We start from the raw sequence: 18,583 nt of genomic DNA, 5'->3' as shown, positions 1-18,583 counted from the left end.
TATCCAGCCCAAATGTCGAGCCAATATTTGCGTCTTCCATAATAGTATCTTCTCTATAGCCATTTAATAGATCGAAGCTAGGTTTCACTTTGCATGTATCAACATTCTCCATGGCATGTCTGATATCTACATATATCCAATTCACATGTCCACACACCCATCTGGTTGGAAGAAATACAATGGATCTCAGATATTTATGAGTATGATTGCCAATCTTATAAGACATATCTAAAATCTGTGTTTTCCTGGTCTGTCTTGTCATGCATGCCAGTCCTCATGCCATCTACCTTAGCCTCAGTAGTGTTCACAGCTCCATAAACCCGGTCTCTTCTCCTATTTTCCCAGATCATGTAGAATCGCAGTATTACCGCACAAAGGAGAGAGACACAGAAGAAGACAAGTATGCTCGCTATCGCTAGCACATACTTCGGGGCATCTTGGTTCCGGAAGAAAAAGGGGCCAGCAATATTGCCAGTTGCGAATAGAATCAGCATCAGCGTGTTCGTAAATGCCCGTTTGGTGTGTCCCGCGATATCCTGACCAATTATGGTGAGGACGAAAGGCCACTTCAACGGTGTTAGCGCACAATCTCTCAGGGGGTATGGGAAAACTCACTGTCACTGCGTACGAATTGATAAGCCAGTAGGCGACCACCCTTCCATACTTATTAGACCCAGTGTCCATCGTACCGTATACAGCTGCGATGCCAGCGATGGCTGGCAGGAGTGGCAAGATCATGCCCCAGGTCCGCAGATTGCCATATTTGATCGAAAATGTTCCCCATACAATCATGCTACCTGCACTGACAACGCTGGATGGTAGCCCGATAAGCAAGGTCTTGAACGAATCAAATCCGAACCCAGATATAACCAATGAACCAAAACTCGTAAGTCCCCCATTTGGTAGCTGCGTGAAGAAAACGAACGCAAGAATTAGCCAGACCTTCGGGTCAATGAGGGCATGCCACATTTGGTAATTCTTCCACTGGTAACCCTTGATTCCCATCATGTTTCCTGCAACACGTTGGACTGCGATCACTCGCTCCTCTGGGGAAAGAAACCTGGCTTTGTTGGGAGTTTGCGGCATTAAAAAGAGCCAACCAAACCCGACCAGGAGACTTAGGAGGCCCAGAACGAGGAAAATGTACATCCAAGGTCTGAGGGCTGTGTTCGTAATGTGCCCCAGCCCGTACGACATCAGCGCTGTGACGATGCTAAATGCTCCTTGCATGGCCGCCCATAGCATAGTCCGCATCACCTGCTCCTTCCGCGTATAGAACATTGATGTGTACAGCACAAATCCAGGAGTGACAACTGACTCGGCAACGCCGAGAAGAAAGCGAATAACCATGAAGCCGGCAAAGTTTTTCAGCCCCAGATGGCTATCACCAAGTCAGTCTATTATCATTGAATGTTGCTTATCTGGATTGACACCTACCCTAGCATCAGTATTCCCCAGGTGATAACAGATATACTCAATACTCTTGCAGTTTGGTATCGCTGCAAGATGTAGTTGGCAGGATATTGGGCAACCAGATAGCCGAAGTAGAACATGGAGCTAGCCCAAGCATACTCGGTTCCAACAAGGCCGAGGTCAGCCCTCAAGTCGAACAGCACCGCCCAACCGTTCGCGACCTTGTCGACATAGTTGAGACCATACAGTGCACACATGAGGGGGAGCAAGTGGAGATCGATCTTACGACGAACGGCTTCGGATGCATCTTGTGAGACCTCAGGCGTAGAGTCCTGAAATAGCTCATAGCCTTCGTCAGCTATGTCGCCCTTCATTGGATTTTCCCGCCCTGCTGCAGAACGCTGATCCGCATCAGCGGTTTCGATACCGTTGCTATCACTCATTTCTTTTGATCAGAAATCGCAGTTACTTGCTTGGAGGAACGCTGGGAGCATATAAATCAGGATGAAGATATCCAGACGAAATTCGTATCGCACGGAAATCAGTTTTATTACATTCCCGAGAGCCGTCGGTAGAGCCATTCAGATGGGTCAAGACTACTGAAACTGTGGTCTTTATCAGGGAGACCATCCATCGCAGCTTCGGAAGGATCTCCGATGCGTTTCGGGCCTTGCGGAGCGCCGTGATTGGTCCGTACACCGGCAAAACCGGCCATCCTTGCTAGTCACCGGGCTTCCGGCCGACACTAAAGAGCCAGGCGTGGAATGCTCAGCCGTAAATCGGACAGCTCTCTCAGCGAAAGACGAACGCCGCAACTCAAGCGATAGTTCCTAGCACAGAATTGAGTTCAAGGAGTTGCACCGCATCAGAACAGCATGCAGTTGCCAGGCATCGACCGCGAGAAATGTTTGGCATTCTTATCAAGCCTTGTCCAAATAAAGAGCTATTCACAGACCGATGGGGAATTGGTGGTGACTAATTACATTGCTCAGCGTATGAGAGAGATTGGACTCGAAACAGAGATTGTACCATTCGACAATGGGAAACGGCAGAATGCAGTGGGAATCTGGAGAGGCAAAGGAGATCAGTGGAAGCGCCACCCTTCATCACGCCAAGCGAAATCTCTCCTTTTCAATGGTCATTTGGACACCAATCCCGTTAGTGGAGGATGGACGATAGATCCATGGGAAGGGAAAATCGACGATGACTTCATCTACGGCATTGGCGTTAGCAACATGAAATCAGGGTGTGCCGCCTACTTCTGTGCTGTTGAAGCCTTGAAAGCTAGCGGCTGGAGACCCAGAGCTGATGTTACTTTGACATACGTGGTGGGCGAGCTACAAGGGGGAGTTGGCACGATGGCCTTGATAGAGCGAGGCAAAGCTAAGGCAGACTACTTCATCAACTGCGAGCCTTCCGATATCAGGGCCATCACGATGCATGCCGAGGCATTGACTTTCGAAATTACCTTGAGAGGAATCACTAGACATATGTCAGCAAGGGAAGAGGCAGCAGATGCAATCATGGCAGCCTGCCGGCTGATTCCGAGGTTGAACGGTATGGTGTTCAGTGGGGCAAAGAGCAACGATCACCTGAAATGCAATCGTTGCCAGGTCGGCGTCGTCCATGGTGCATTGGGCGACGAGCTGGCCGAATGGCGTCCACCTCAGGTGGCAGATGTGTGCAAAATTGCTGGCAGCGCAAGGTATGCCCCGGGTCAGACACAGAAGAGTGTTATGAGGGATCTAGCTGCAGTTATCGACGAGATTGTCCTCGGCTTCCCAGGCATGAAGTACGAACTCAAGCAGAGGAGCGAGCCTACAATGCCCTCGTTTGAGGTATCTCCAGCATCTCCACTGGTCAAGTCTCTGAATGAGGCCTACCAGGGCGTAAGGGGAGAGCCACAGCCAACTGGCGTCATCGCACCGACATGCTTCTACGGCTCTGACGCTGGCCACCTATACAAAAGCCTAGGTATGGAAGGTATTGTTTGTGGTCCAGGTGGGAAGTATAATACTAGACCCGATGAAAAGGTAGATATTCCAGATTATCTGGACTGTATCAGGATGTTTATGAGGGTGATTGTAGATATCTGCGGCTAGCACCTACAGTACCATGGCTCAATTGAAATCCCGTTATCACACAAACAATATATGGTTTTAAATTAGTGACCTTATCTACATATTTGTGATTTTAGTATGCTAAGTGTCAATGTCACGTCCCTAGTGTTTTCCACGTTCTCAACTCGGCACACCGATGCCGATCGATGTGGGACTTGGTGCCCCTTGAGCCGATCTCGGCTGACGCAGTATATGACCTTATCTCTACCAATTCGGCAGCTTGAGCCTCCTGGGTATCAGCAGATGGCTGTGACAGCATTGTTAACCAATCAACCTCACTGGCACTTCGCATCATGCGCGCTTTGGCCCAAAATGAAGTTGAACGACATATGTTGCACTGTCCGACCGTGGACAATTTAAGGCACTGGTCCAAAACCTACAGCGCCAAACCTCATCTTGCTGGGGACTTGCAGCACGCGGAATCGATCCGAGATCTGTGGCGTTCATATGGCGTCAAGACTGAACTTGTTCGTTACGATGTCCTCCAGAACTTTCCGGCCAGATCGTCCCTCAAGTTATTATCGGAGGATGGTGCTATCGCATTTGAGGCCAGTTTGAAGGAAGACGAGATCGTCGAAGATCCAACCTCGTCACATGCGAATGGGCTGCCGTCATTTCACGGTTTCAGTGCTAACGGCCATGTTACAGCTGAGATAGTGTACGCAAACTTTGGGACATTGAATGACTTCAAATTGCTCGAAAGCAAGGGTATATCGGTCAAGGGGAAGATTGTCATCTGCAAGTACAGCAAAGTGTTCAGAGGCTTGAAAGTACGTGCGGCGGAGAAGTTTGGAGCCGCCGCAGTCCTCATATACAGTGACCCGCAGGAGGATGGCGAATTCACGGCCGCGAACGGGTACAAGCCGTACCCTGACGGGCCAGCTCGTCATCCAACCAGCATCCAGCGAGGGAGTGTAGACTTCTTCTCCATTGCTGTCGGCGATCCCACTACGCCTGGCTATCCCAGCTTGCCTGGGCCAGGGACGGAACGCAGAGATCCAAAGGGTGCAATTCCAAGCATACCCTCGTTACCGATATCATTCGCAGACGCGCTGCCGTTACTAGAGTCGCTTAACGGCCGTGGTCTTTCTCCCGAAGACGTGGGCGGGATAGGTACAGATTGGCGTGGAGGGCTGCCGGGCGTAGACTACTGCACTGGTCCATCGGTAGTCAAGGCTTCGGTTCTCAATCATGGCGAGTACCGCTACTCTCCTATATACAACGTGATCGGAACCATCCCCGGACGGACTAAAGAGATTGTGATGCTAGGGAATCATCACGACTCATGGTGTTGCGGTGCCGTTGATCCAGTCAGTGGAAGTGCCGCGATGAATGAGGTGGTGCGCGGGCTCGGGGAGCTCTGCTCCGCCGGTTGGAAGCCGTTTCGAAAACTGTAAGCTATACTCTCCGGTTGCGGTCGGAGTTATACTGAGTTACACAGAGTCATTTCATCGTGGGATAATGAAGAGTACGGCTTAGTAGGCTCTACCGAGTTTGCGGAGGAACACGAGAGTGAGCTCACTGAACACTGTGTTGCCTGTACTACAAGCCGCATCACTCATCACTTGAACTCTTACTAACAACTTCTCAGATCTTAACGTCGATGAATCTACCAATGGGGGAACTATACTAGGTGCAATAGGTAGCCCCTTGCTCGCAGATGCATTATCTACCGTCATGCGCCTTGTGCCCTCTCCCGTACATGACTCTACAACGGTCTATGACGACTGGGCGAGCTTGGAGAAAGAATATCGCGAAACTGCGCCAAAGCCAATGTCTTTGCTTTCTCCCATGGGTACTGGAAGTGACTACACTGCGTTCTTCCACCACATGGGCATTCCGTCGTTAGACCTCGTCTTCAACAAGCGCGGAACGGCAGTTTATCCTTACCACTCCAACTACGACAGTTACCTCTGGATTGAGAAGTTCGGCGACCGAGGATTCAAGAAGCATCTTGCCATGGCCCGGTTATGGGGTACCCTGGCAGTGCGGCTTGCGGGCATCCCGCTTCTCGGCTTCAATGCCCGCGACTACGCGGCGACGCTCGAGAAACACGTGAAACACCTTCACGCAAAGAAGGTTGCTGGGCTAGAACTCACCGCCCTTGAGGATGCAGTAGCTGAGTTCGCAGAAGCCACTGCTTCTCTTGATGAGTTAGGCGGAGGTAGTGATCTCATGACAGTGGCGGGGACAATCGTCAGTCGCACCCAAGTTGGCGTCGATGAGATTAACAGACGCTACCGGGGAGTGGAAAAGAGCTTTATACTCAATGCACAAGAGGGACTACCGGGCAGGCCGTGGTACAAGCATCTGGTAAGTATGAAGGTGTAATACTAACACGCTTTTGACCTGGTGACTTACAAGATCCTTAGATTTTCGCGCCGGGTCTTTGGGCAGGTTATGACGGGGTAGTCTTTCCAGGCATTCTTGAAAGCCTAGAAGATGGCGATATTGGTGCAGCCAACGAGTGGGCTGTGCGCATCGCGCAGAGGATCAAGAAAGCTTCATTGGTTGCCACTGGGCAGGATAGACAGCAGAGGTAGCCATGGTAGTCGGATTGTGTATATGTCACATCGTTGACATTCTATACGAGATATTGGTATCAGCCAAAGGAGCCAGCCACATGGCAAATAATCTTAAGTTATTCACATTTGTTGGTTGCTTTCTAAAAGAACAATACGTCTTCCTCTTTCCATCCCATTCCCGTAAATATCGTTTTGACGCTCTTCTCAAGAGCTTCTGGCCCGCACACAAGCACCAGGTCTTCGCCGTTGATGCTCTTGCAGGGGCCGACCTCCTTTTCAAACAGGTCCTTTCCCATCCGCCCCTTGAGACCTTTCCAGTCATCTCCCGGTTTGCTGAGCGAGTAAAGCAAGCGGCACTTGTGTTCATTGCCACGGACCAAGCCGTCAATTTCCTCCCTGCACAGAATATCCTCCTCTATCCGATTCCCGTCGAGTACAAGGCAGAAGGTCGGGTCCTCAGGATCCCGCATGACCGCACGCAATACTTGGAATATTGGCGTAATGCCGGAGCCGCCACAGATCATGATGAAGCGCTTCACCTTCCGTTGTACCGCTGAAATGGTACACAGGCCTCTTCCGAGATACTCGAATCTTCCTGTTGGGCCTTTGAAGTCAACGAAATGGCCGACGGGGATGGCATCGAGCGCCTGTGTCATCTTGCCACCCTTCCGCTCAGGGGTGCCGTAGTACACCTTGATGAGAACATGGAGCTTTCCTTGCTCATCTACATCCGAGATCGGGGTATACGACCGGATGATAGCCTCTCGAGTGACTGGGTCGCGAAGTCGCATCATCAGATGTTGACCTATTGGCAGACCAACAACCTGGGAGCTATGCTCAAGATCAAAGGTGAATACTTTGGTGTCTGCTGATATCTTCTTCCTTGCAGATAATATGGCCTTCGTCCAGACCTTGGACTGCAGGAAGGTTTGCCTGGGTGATGAGTTCTCCTCAATGGCGGTTTCTCCATTAGCAAGGGCAGCCCGAGCGGCCTCATCAAGCGAACCGATGTGATAATCGGGCATCATTCGCTTCGCATTTTCACTGTCTGTAAACAAGTCAGCAATTACTGTTGGTTTCTTTGGTAGAGGTAGGTGTCTCACGTATAGCCAAGAATTCTTCGGTAGCGTCCTGGCCAGCTACACCGAAGATCGACGCTGCACCGCCAGGGTGGCCCTCCAGGAATTTCGTGCCGTCGTATACTTGTCCGTTGAGCACAAACCAGGGCTCAGTCTCGCCGTCATGTGTGCGCAGCTCGTCGATTGTGATATTCCTGCTGACCTTCTCGTCGATCAAGCATATTTCTTCCGCAGGCTCCTCTGCAATGGCAACTTCTTCTTCGCCGGACGTCTTCTCGCCCCAGTTCCCATTCGTTAGGTTGCCACCGGCCTTTTTGACACGTTCCATCCAGCCACCAGGTTGCAGGGCAGGCAATGTCGGATGCTCAAAGCGAAGCCCGTGAGTCTCTTTGTGGATTACCACCCTGAACCAAGGGTTGTTCATCATTCCCAGTACACTCCAGTACATATCCCGTGGCTGGACCATCATTGATTCATCCATGGCCCTTACCATGATGTCATCTGCTTGCTGTAGTGCTGTGATTGGACTCTCGAGGTTCCAGAAACACCAGCAGAAACAGCTCTCCCTCCATGACATATCTAGACGCCCACCATACAGTTGATCATCGTCAGGCGCGAGTCTGTAGTCATCCTCGGGATACGAGATATCGGCCAGTGTCCAAGTCTTCCCTTTATCGAGAGTAACCTCAACTCTTGTGACTCGCTTTCCGCCACCCGCATAGGCGTACCCACGCACATTATAGGTGCCCAGTGCATCAGTGTTGGACAGTCGTTCATCATGTGCAGGGTAACAGGTGGCACTGTTGGTGTTCAAATCGTAAATCGCGTATCGTTCGTCTTTCCAAGTGTCTGGCAACTGTGCGCTCATTTCAGGGTCCACCATCGTTGGTAGAACACGATTATCGTATATGTGATACCAGTTGTCGCTTGGTGTTGCCGTAACAATAATCCTGGTCAGCCATTTGACGCTGCGTCCACCGATCTGGCCGGGAATAATGACCCTCAGCGGCTTGCCATGATCAGGATGAAGCGGTTCGCCATTCATGCCGTGTGCTAACATGACCCCACGATTGGGGTCCATGGCCCAGTTCAGCTTGATCGAAGTGCCGTAATACCCATTGGGGAGTTTGTCTGCACCTTCGAAGCAGACATACTTGGCTCCTCTCTTCGGAATCGCTCGTTTAAGTACGTCGCCAATAACGACGCCTGTCCAAAGTGCTGTTGAGAGTCCCGCAGCTCCCCATGAGAATCCTTTGGTTTTCCTCACAACGTTCTGTTCCTTTCTTCGGTTCCCGGCACATACAAGTGTAACTGGATATGTTACTTGCTCGTATTCCTTGATAAGCTCTGCCAAATTCAACCTCATCGGTTTTTCGACCATGCCCTCCACCGAGAATTCCCAGTCCATAATTTCAGTGTCGTCCACCTTGGGCACCGGCCCGTGGTTGCGAACATAGTGGAGGTCTTTCGAGGTCAGAAAACCCTCATTGTATAGTTCACTCAAGGGCGCTTCTACATTGAAGGGGTGAACACCGGTCAGGCGAATCAAGCGAGGGTCTCGCACTACATGATTGTCCGGTGTCTTCAAGTCCTCCGGTAAGACCTTGTTGTCTGGTCTTGACGCAGGAGCGAGAGCATAGGCCCTTGCTCCCGTCAAACCCACTTCATCTATTCCAAAAGAGGGGCCCGAAGCATCAGATTCGCCATCTGTACTAGGTTCTCGTGTGTTCGAAGCAGTCTCCGGTGGTGATGGAGGAAAGCGGCCGAATGACACCTTTGCAGATTGCTTGGTGGTGTCGTGTTGTGGATTAAGTACTTCCATCGTGTATCGCACTCGAGCTGAACTCAATAATCCGACCTATTACGCTTGTGGGAAGGGAGCGTATTCGAAGTCTCGTGTCGAGGGATATTTGGGTATAGATCTATAAAGATGGTGGAGCGGATAGGCGTGAGGTTGAGAATCGTAAGACACAGGTATTGTCAAAAGAGAAGAAGCCAATGCCCACACGCGAGCCATCAAGGAGATCGACTGATGTGATGAACGAAGGAGATGGAAGCAGCAGCCATCCAAACGATACCTTTTCAGTTATCTCTATTGGAGATCCTCGGCTTCATTCATTCAAGAAATGGGATTTAGATCCACTTGGACTGTACAGCAAATACATATTGTAAACTTGCGAGCAGCAAGTGAGGAGACCTTGGAACATGTATGTCTGCAAGCATGCTGTGGGGATATGGCCGGTCTCGAGAGGATCTCCGGTGTCAAGACAGTATGCACCCCAAGATGTCTCAGTCACCTGTGGGACCGCGGAGCTGAGGGTACGATAACACGCAAAGAATGCATTTCCCTCTGGGGAAGGGGCAGGAGATCCTATGTATCCCGCGGATGTGCGCCAGTCGCGCTATTCTAGACCCAGGCCTTATCGGCATCTGGGGCAAGGGGTTTTCTGTGGCATTAGTATTGGTGGCTTGTCATTGGTGATGATAAGGGAGTGGGTTCGCATTGGTGTGAAAAACACGGAGATGTATTTTCTGACTAGCCGACAGGATCATCAATGATCGGGCCTCTGGTTTCGATACTCCTCACTGGTCTTGAGTGGTCGGTACGATCGAACGATAGTTGCAGTACTGGCATGTATGTGCATACTGCTTATAGGCGAAGATAAGGATTTAACCCTCGTGTTGGCCATGCTGACGTGCTTACATGACGCTCCAGGTCTCGTCCGGTTGACGAGATGACGTCGCGGTAGTAGTGCTTGGCCTGGCATAGTGGGGGTTTCCAGGGCTGCCATTTCCGCCGACCCATCTACCTGGCGTGCAGCGCGCGGTGCTTTTTAAACAGTAGCCAATCAAGTATACAGCTCTCATCCAACATCGTCGCTTCGCATATATGTGCAAGAGGTACGTACCACCATGCCTGCTTACCTAGATGTATCAGTCCGACTTCACAGGCGTGTTGAGTTGGCTCTAGGTGGCGCTTTAATGCCCATGCACTTCCTCCCTCCTGGCGTAGACTCTTTTGACAATCCGATTATGGTCACGGTACGGACTTATGTTATACACCTCCCAGCCATGGCTTGGACAAGAAAACGAGCGGATTTTGAGAGTAGCTGCGTATGCAACGCAGCGAGCCCATGTCGAAGTATAAGTGTTGATTTGACATGATATTGGCACACCCACCTGCTTCTCACGCAATGCAAGTCAACCTGGAGGGCAGGCCATTAGCCGTTTTGTCTATGGAACATGTCACCAAGTCTTTGAAAAACCGGGCATGCGAAGCGTTTTGTATCCGCAAGAAGTGAGGGCTAAGTGCAATAAGACTCACCGTTCGCTTCCTTCAGGTTTCACAGCAGGACCAGCGTAGCACTGTTGTTTGCTAGAACCTTGGTGGTCTACCATCCCACGATAGAGACGTGAAGAAGTGCTGGTAGCCGCATGGGGTTGCAAGGCTTGGTTGCGAGTACGGCGAGTCACCCGGATCGGGTCCCGACAGAAGCAGTACAACAGCATGACAAGATAGGAAACATGGGCTGAGAACAGTCAGAATCCAAGTATTGGATGAATTGCTGAGCTGATGCAGCTTCCCAAGTGAGAAAAAGCGGGACAACTTACGCAGATGATTGCTGAAGTGGGTGGCCATCGTCTTCTGATACTGCCCATACTGGACGTACCTCCCGACCTTCCAGCCGGCCGACTGCCCATCCGGAGTTGGGAAAAGTTGCCCAGCGGGGGTCAGCGATCGAGTACAGTCATCCCGGGGCCTGGAAGGCTGAGAGCGGGAGAGCCTGAGAGCGCGCCCGGGAGCCCAAGTGAACTAAATTCACTAACTGCATGCAGTACAGGGGCCAGCTTGGAATCTGGGTTCACCTGGCTGCAACAGTGACAGCTTCTCATTGGCGGCTGGCAATCAACGCCCAAAAAGACCGGGAGGACAGTCTGATAGTCGACCTCAACAGCGCCTTGCTTTCCAGAGCATCCCTAATGAGACACGATCGCCTCTCGATCTCGGACCATTGCGCTTTTCCGACTCTGACTCTCCAGCCCAGAGACTGTCGAAATTGCTCAGCGTAGTCGCAGCTGGATTCCGGCCCCAACGCCGACCCCGCCGCCCGCCGCCGTCGCTGCTGCCAGACTGCCCTCCGCCCTCCGCCCTCTGCCCTCTGCCCTCTGCCCTCTGCCTTGGCTCCTACCGCAGGGCAGACACCGTCGACCTTCCCACCGATGCAGACCGAAGCGGACGCGCTCTGCCCTTTCCACTACCTAGGGCATACGATCCCTTAGCAGTGGACGCCTTTTGTTACGGATGTAGTCCCTGCGTCCCCAGGATCCATACCACCAACCACACATTGGGCTGTCCGTCATGGATCGCTCAAGGAAACGTCCGTCCTCGTCCTCCCCCTCCCCAGCATGTCGTGTGCGCCGGCAACGACCATCGCGCGAGCCCTCACTGACTGGCAGGCAGGCGACTTGCGTTCCCTGAACGAACGCGCTTGGAACGGCGAGCCAGGTACGCCGTCATGTGCCCTCTGCCCTGTGGCAATTGCGCCGACTGACCGATTGTTTCCCAGGCATATTACCCGTCGGCAAGTCTCTAGACTCGTCCCTCAAGAAGAACACGGCCTTCATTAAACGATTGCGCACCGCCATATCGTCTGCCACCCTCAATACTTTCCTACAGGAGATCAAGACCCTCAGCCTGTCCAAGTACCTCTCCGAAATCATATCAGCATGCTACGAAGGCCTCTGCAAGCTCAAGGCCCCCGGCGAGATCGAGGCCGGCGTCGAGATCGTCAGTGCGTTGCACCAGCGCTTTGGACCCGCCGATTTTACCGAGTATCTGGGATGGCTGCTTGGCAAGGGTATGGCTACACCAGACAAGAGTTTGCTCAAGACCTTGACCGCCGAGGTTCGCGAGAAGGAAGAGAAGGAGCGTCTGGTGCGCCAGCGAGCTCTCCTACGGGTCGTCACCGAGCTATGGCTCGTCGGCGTTCTTCGCACGCTCGATGACGTCAAACCCGATGATGCAGCACGTGGAACGGGGGCCAAGGACGCAGGTTTGAAGCTCAAGTCCTCTAGTACCGCCAAGGGCGGCGTCGCGGAGCCGTTTCCTCTCGAGGTATTGAAAGACCTCTTGGGCCACGATCGAGAGCACGCAAACCTTCCTCTGCTGGTCATCTTCGTCAAGTCCTTCAGCTGGGACATTCTAGGCGTGAAACCCTCGGGGTCCGAAGGCCGTAAGACTGTCGAGGAAGATGGCACAACCAAGACGGCCGAGGAAGTTGCGGAGCCTATTCATGGCACCGATGGCGCTGCCGATACCGCAGACGACCCTCCTTTCACGAGCCCCGAGCTTCAGGAGCGCTTCAGAAACATTCTCAAGCGGTACTTTGAAGACGTCAAAGGCCACTTGCTTCGGGACCAGAAGCACATCGTTGCGCAGAAGGGCCGTAACTCGGAGGCCTACGTCAAGTCAGGCGAAGTGTTCGAGGACCGCCAGGCCAACTTCGAACGTTTGTTGAAGGCGCAGGAGCGCCTTGCGACTAACGCCCAAGTCCTTGCCGAGGCCGTCGGTGCCGAAATGCCGGACTTGAAGGATGCTGGAGATTCATCTGCGACAACGAATGGTTCCATTGGTCTCGTCAAGACCGGCGAGTACCTGCGTGGTCAAAGCGATGGCGCCGGCATCTGGGAAGATGACGAAGAACGCCGTTTTTACGAAAACTTGGTAGACCTCAAGGGCAAGGTGCCCGGGATTCTCCTCGAAGACGGCAAGAAGAAGAAGCCCGAGGGTGATGACCAAGTCGGCAAGAAAATTGAACAATCAGAGTCGCAGGAATCGCCAAAGACAACGGAGGTCAACGAGGACCAGTCCACAGCAATTGCCAACAAGACGATTGGCGCCCAGGTCGACGCCATCCTGACTCGACTCCCGGAGTTGACCAACAAGGATGCTGTGGATGAGACTGCCGTGGATTTCTGCTTCTTGAACTCGAAAGCCTCCCGCAACCGTCTCATCAAGGCATTGACAGAGGTTCCAAAGGGGCGCACTGATCTGCTTCCCTATTGGAGTAGACTTGTTGCCACACTTGGTCAGTATATGCCCGACGTGCCGAAAGGTGTTGTCGAGTATCTCGATGCCGAGTTTCGAAGTCTTCAGCGCCGCAAGGAGAAGGACTTTCTGGGCCAGGTCCGGCTGAGCAACATCCGCTATCTCGCCGAGTTGACCAAATTCAGCATCGTGCCCGAGCACGTCGTTTTCCACTGCCTGAAAGTGAGTCTGGACGACTTTTCCCGAATGAACATTGAGATCATTTGCAATCTCCTTGAGAATTGTGGTCGTTTTCTATTGCGCAATGGGGAGACCTCCCCTCGTATGGCAACATTCCTGGAAACACTGCAACGCAAGAAGTCTGTACAGCATATTGGCCAGCAGGAACGCATGCTCATTGAGAATGCCGTTTACTACGTGGACCCTCCTGAGAGGGCTGCTATACAGCAGAAAGAAAGGACCCCCACCGAGTCCTTCATTCGCAAGCTCATCTACGTGGACATGACTAAGCGCAACTACACCAAGATACTCAAGCAGATTCGCCGATTGCACTGGGAAGAGCCAGAGGTCGTCGCTATTCTTGCCAGGGTATTCTCCAAACCTGGCAAAGTTAAGTACGGTAGCGTCCACATCCTCGCGACGCTGCTCAGCGCCATCTACCGTTACCACCCCGACTTTGTTGTGGGCGTCATCGATACTGTCCTGGAGTCCGTAAGCCGTGGCCTGGAGCAGAATGACTTCAAGTACAACCAGAAGCGTATTGCCGAGGTCAAATACTTGGGTGAGCTGTATAACTATAGGATGCTCGAGCACCCCGTTATCTTCAACACGATGTACAAGATAATGACCTTCGGACATGGTAAGTTGGCTTGTGTAGAGGTCATTGCATACTGCTAACATCTTCAAGGTGGGGCCCCGATTCCTGGCCGCCTCAACCCCTTCGACTTGCCGGATGACTTCTTCCGCATTCGGCTCGTCGCGACTGTCCTCGAGACCAGTGGCATGTTCTTCAACCGTGGTGCAGCTGGTAAAAAGCTCGATTACTTTCTCTCATTTCTGCAGGTAGGTTTGTGACCTTGCATAACATTCACGGAGTTCTAATCTTGTTGCAGTACTACATTCATACCAAGGCGCCTTTGCCAATGGATATTGAGTTCATTGTCCAGGACACCTTCGCCCTGACACGTCCTCAGTGGAAGCTGGCCACGACTTTTGATGAAGCAGCGAAAGCCTTCCAGCTGGCGATAGCTCAGGACCAGAAGAACGCGGGCATCGACAAGACAGTCGACCCTGATGACGTTGATAGTGAGGCCTCGTCTGACGAGGATGATGCTGCTGAAGGCGAGGGTGACGAGATTCTCCCTGTGGCAGACGGTGAAGAAGATTCGAACTCTGAGGACGATGAAGACATCGACGTAAGTCTCTTCAGACATCAAAAGGAAGCTGTGAGGGATAGCAACCTAATTTGCATGTCACAGGAAATGGAGCAAACTCCAGATTCTCCTCAGTATGCAGACTCTGAAGAAGAAGAAATCGTTGTCACTAGGAACGCAGGAACGATCGACCCCGAGGATGAGGCCGAATTTGAGCGTGAGTATGCGAAGATGATGGCTGAGAGCTTAGAGTCCCGGAAATTCGAACGCAAGCCACTGTTCGACGTTCCTCTGCCTGTTCGGTCGAAGGCACGAGAGACCGCGCCGACAGTGGATACTGGTGATGCCAGCAGCGAGATTCCGACAAACACAATGGCTTTCTCACTCCTCACGAAGAAAGGAAACCGACAACAGGTTTGTAGCCCATCTTCTGGCATGATCTCGACCACTGACATGTGCAGACTCGCAACGTCGAGCTTCCCTCGGATTCCAACTTTGCTGTTGCCATGAAGACTCAACAGTTAGCAGAAAAGGAGGAACAACAGCGCATCAAGAATCTAGTGCTGAACTACGATCTTCGCGAGAATGAGGACCAAGATGGTGACACTACCGCTATTCCCCTTCGCACCAACTCCAATGTTCACAATTCCATGAAAGCAGGTCATGAAAAGCCGACGTCGTTTCACATCAACCGTTCCGATAAACAGGGCAAGGAGCGTGGCGCGCAACGCGTCCGCAGGCTTCAAATGAACGACCTGGACTGGTACGATAGATCTTCCTCAGAAAAGAATGACCAGGCAGCAGCGACATCTTCGGATGCCGAGTCTTCTCGTCACATGGAAGCAAGTGACGAGGGTCGGTCTGCACAAGATGCAGCAAGCAAGCGCGAAAAACAGGGTCCATCAAGCAAGCGCGGCGGACACTGTGCTGCATCTCAGACTCGAGGACAACGTCAGGCTCCACGCTCGAAGGGCCGTCGTCGTTGCAAGCCGGTGTTCATTGGAAAGTGATTGCTGACAGAGCCCCTTACTGGGCGTCGCGAACAGGACTTGATCTTACATGCACAGATGACAGACATACCATCCTCAACTATGCACATCTACGAAGTTTCGTCCTCTCCGACAATGCCACGGCCATCGAGTCGGCGACATGGGAACAAGCCCGTTCCGCACACGGCGCCAACAGTATGACGAGATCGCATATCCGACAAGCGACCACGCATCTACAATAAACCGGACCGAATCACGGTGCTAAAGTCCCTCCAATGCCTATGCTGCATGCGTAACGCTGAACAGTCAGAATGCAACGGAAGTGGGTCGGATCATCTGGCTAGCGACTGGCTCGGTGATTGTAGGGGAGAAAAGACTCAGATTCTCGGGTGGTCCAACTCGGCTTGCGTTCATGACGACAGCCGCTTGGTGATCTTTGGGTTGCAATCATAGCATATCTTACCACTTCCGAGGTGGCCAGGTAGTGGCTGAGATTCCACAACGGCGAAGACGATGGACGTAGTTGGCTTGCACAATATTGCTACAGACAGCTCAACTTTTTTGCTTCAGTTATTGTGCCGCACGGCACCGACAGCGTAAGCAACACTCATTTGACGTATAATCCGATTATGTGCATCTCTGTGTGACCGCCCGACGTAGTGAACTCTACTTGCATGAGCGGACAACGCGTTGGCGCGGTTTAGGCTGAATACCTATGCGAGGAGCATGACGTTTAGTTACTTAGGTGGAAGAGGTGTCGATCCGCCCTCTTCGTCCGCTGTGCCTCAGCTGTACGGGAACAAGGGTCGAAGCACGATCCCCTCAGTTGTTTCCTTCGATGGTTTTTCGTCTCTCGTATTTCAGACTGCATTCACAGGTCGTCTCCATCGCCAAGATCGCGCCTGTTGACCTAGACTCATGGTTGGTGGTTTCAGCATTGGGCACGGCCACGTCTGCACGGGGGGGACGCGCGCGAGCCACCTGCAGTTGGTCCTAGCCTCCTAGGAATTGCTAATTCTGTAGTTAGCGCCTCTGATTTCAAACCTCCAGCTGCAGTTGCTCATCAAAGTTGGACTTGGCACATGAGCTGCTGGGCACTGAGTCCCCTGTTCTGTCAGCTCGCTATTGCTGACTTTTGCCTGTTTGAAAAGGATCGAGCGGCACTTTCTATTATGTACTACTGTATATAAATAATTCGCCACTCCCGATACAGAGAGCTCGCTGCCACCGTACCTATCGAGCTGCCGCTTGGCAAGGTAGGTATCTACTCAGCGTACTATGCACTGTAGGTATGTAGCTAGAGGAAATGGCCCCATTGGCTTCGAGACCGCCGTGACCCACGCCCGGAGGTGCACGATTGTGTTGCCCAAAACGACGACGAACCCAATTATGGAAAAAGGGAGCAGTAGCGAGCCAGCGCCACTAGCTCCAGAAGCATCCTTTTGAATATACCATGTGCTATGTGCGCAGAATTGCCTGCAGCCCCGTTCCCGCCTTTATACTTGGTGGACAAATGGGCCATTCCGGATAAAATGGCCAGCCTTGAAAGGCTGGGGTTCGCTACCCCAGGCTTTCTGCGGCCTGGGAATAGTGTCTCTCGCGAATGCTCCCCAGACGAAAATTTTTATATTGCGCCTTCAGCTCGAGGTCCAAATCATACGCTGCCGGGTGCGTCGAGCATCGTGCCATGCCGAGGATTGCGTATGCTTGTCAGTCCCAAATGGCTGTCGCCGTGCTCTCGATTTCTTGTTCCTGAAATCGGTCCCCTTGGGCAAATCACTGAACTTTGGCCCCCCTCCACCCCCTGCCCTGTCCCCGTTTCCATCCCCTGTCCCAGCTTAGCCCTCACTGCTTATTCTCCGAGCACGTCTCCCATAGCACCACAGCACCCCTGCTGGAGCGATCTGCCACTAGGATCGGGTGTCCTTCACCTGAGACTTCTTGGTGAAAAGCGACCCCACATTTCCCTCTTCGGCACTGCTCCCTGAGGCAATTGGCAAGCGAGCAAGCCTCTCCCGTCGCGAGGGCCCACCGCACCCGTCGTCAATCCTCACCAGTGCCGTTTTGTGTGGACGCTTCTTTCGTCGATCATCGACTTCCGCAGCAAAGATCTGGCGCCCCGTGGCAGCACACCGTACGTAAGGCAAGAACCTCTGGTAATTAGCCGCCTGGCCCCAGGCAGAGGCATCCAGCACTCCGGTGTGGATCGGGCTGCGTTGGACCTCTCAGCTCCTCGACCGGGCTGAGAATCTCTGACGGCCAATACCTCGGGATGCTGGGATCGGGAATCCCAAGAAACTCTGGGTCTCGTGTAACCGCCTCATCGGAACCAGGCCGCGGGATAGCTCGCCAGCAGTGTCAAGTCTCTTGCCTGTCTCTACATAATACCCTCCGGGTCGTGTGTCACGGTCGTATTGAAGATCGCGATGTAGGTGTTCCTTTCGAGTTCTAGAAATGCTGTGGCCGCAACAGCCGAGTCCTCGTCAGCTAATACCCCGTACCCAATGGCGACTTTGTAAATTGATTGCAGATGGCCCGCCTTCCAGACGAGCAGAGCTACAGCCGCGATTGGGCGGCCGTATGGGAATGCGCGGCACGACCAGATGAATTGCCCACGAGCGCAGAAAGTTCTGCTGCTGCTGCTGCTGCTCCTGCTGCCGGTCTTTCCTTCGCTTCACCAGATCCCATCATACTTGTTCCCTGCTCTGAGAAAAGAAGAAAAAAGGACTCTACAGGCAGATCGGGGTGGCAGTTCGCCCGCGAGCCACAGCATCGTCTGTAGATAGTGGCAGCCGAAACTGTCTGGCTCCCCGAATCAAAACTTCGTTTGACAGCATGTGCACCGAACGGACGAACCACATAATCAGCTCATGGCAGATTCCGATACCGCGGTATTGCCATTGAAGCTTTCATTCACCTACTCCCCAATCACTTCATTGCCAGCCAAGAGTTCGTAGCTGTGGATTGCCCTTGCAAACGCCCATCGGCCCCACTCATACGCCCGGTCAAAACGGTGGAACAGACTACCTACGGGC

At 52.6% G+C, this 18,583-nt stretch overlaps 5 protein-coding genes across 5 annotated transcripts; 3 read left to right on the top strand and 2 right to left on the bottom strand.

Annotated features, from left to right (window-relative positions):
- Positions 1 to 215: 215 nt before the first annotated feature.
- JN550_002301 (uncharacterized protein) lies at positions 216 to 1,856 on the bottom strand (the record flags this gene model as incomplete). The annotated part of the gene is made up of 3 exons (XM_049313582.1): positions 216 to 566; positions 616 to 1,381; positions 1,438 to 1,856. The coding sequence occupies 3 exons, from the start codon at positions 1,854 to 1,856 to the stop codon at positions 216 to 218; spliced, it is 1,536 nt and encodes a 511-aa protein (XP_049175592.1).
- Positions 1,857 to 2,288: 432 nt separating this feature from the next.
- JN550_002300 (uncharacterized protein) lies at positions 2,289 to 3,515 on the top strand (the record flags this gene model as incomplete). Its single annotated transcript, XM_049313581.1, has 1 exon — positions 2,289 to 3,515. One exon carries the CDS (start codon positions 2,289 to 2,291, stop codon positions 3,513 to 3,515), a length of 1,227 nt encoding a protein of 408 aa, XP_049175591.1.
- Positions 3,516 to 3,826: 311 nt separating this feature from the next.
- JN550_002299 (uncharacterized protein) lies at positions 3,827 to 6,076 on the top strand (the record flags this gene model as incomplete). The annotated part of the gene is made up of 4 exons (XM_049313580.1): positions 3,827 to 4,926; positions 4,975 to 5,072; positions 5,125 to 5,846; positions 5,906 to 6,076. 4 exons carry the CDS (start codon positions 3,827 to 3,829, stop codon positions 6,074 to 6,076), a joined length of 2,091 nt encoding a protein of 696 aa, XP_049175590.1.
- Positions 6,077 to 6,198: 122 nt separating this feature from the next.
- JN550_002298 (uncharacterized protein) lies at positions 6,199 to 8,959 on the bottom strand (the record flags this gene model as incomplete). Its single annotated transcript, XM_049313578.1, has 2 exons — positions 6,199 to 7,106; positions 7,162 to 8,959. 2 exons carry the CDS (start codon positions 8,957 to 8,959, stop codon positions 6,199 to 6,201), a joined length of 2,706 nt encoding a protein of 901 aa, XP_049175589.1.
- A 2,585-nt stretch (positions 8,960 to 11,544) lies between these two features.
- Positions 11,545 to 15,790, top strand: JN550_002297 (uncharacterized protein; the record flags this gene model as incomplete). Its single annotated transcript, XM_049313577.1, has 7 exons — positions 11,545 to 11,644; positions 11,706 to 14,045; positions 14,094 to 14,248; positions 14,299 to 14,601; positions 14,665 to 14,973; positions 15,021 to 15,565; positions 15,634 to 15,790. 7 exons carry the CDS (start codon positions 11,545 to 11,547, stop codon positions 15,788 to 15,790), a joined length of 3,909 nt encoding a protein of 1,302 aa, XP_049175588.1.
- Between the last annotated feature and the right edge of the window lie 2,793 nt (positions 15,791 to 18,583).

This window comes from Neoarthrinium moseri, assembly GCF_022829205.1.
Source record: "Neoarthrinium moseri strain CBS 164.80 chromosome Unknown scaffold5_Wmoseri_CBS_16480, whole genome shotgun sequence".
Taxonomy (NCBI): Eukaryota; Fungi; Ascomycota; class Sordariomycetes; order Amphisphaeriales; family Apiosporaceae; genus Neoarthrinium; species Neoarthrinium moseri.
Note: the sequence above shows the minus strand (reverse complement) of the source record. Positions and strands in the feature narration are given on the sequence as shown.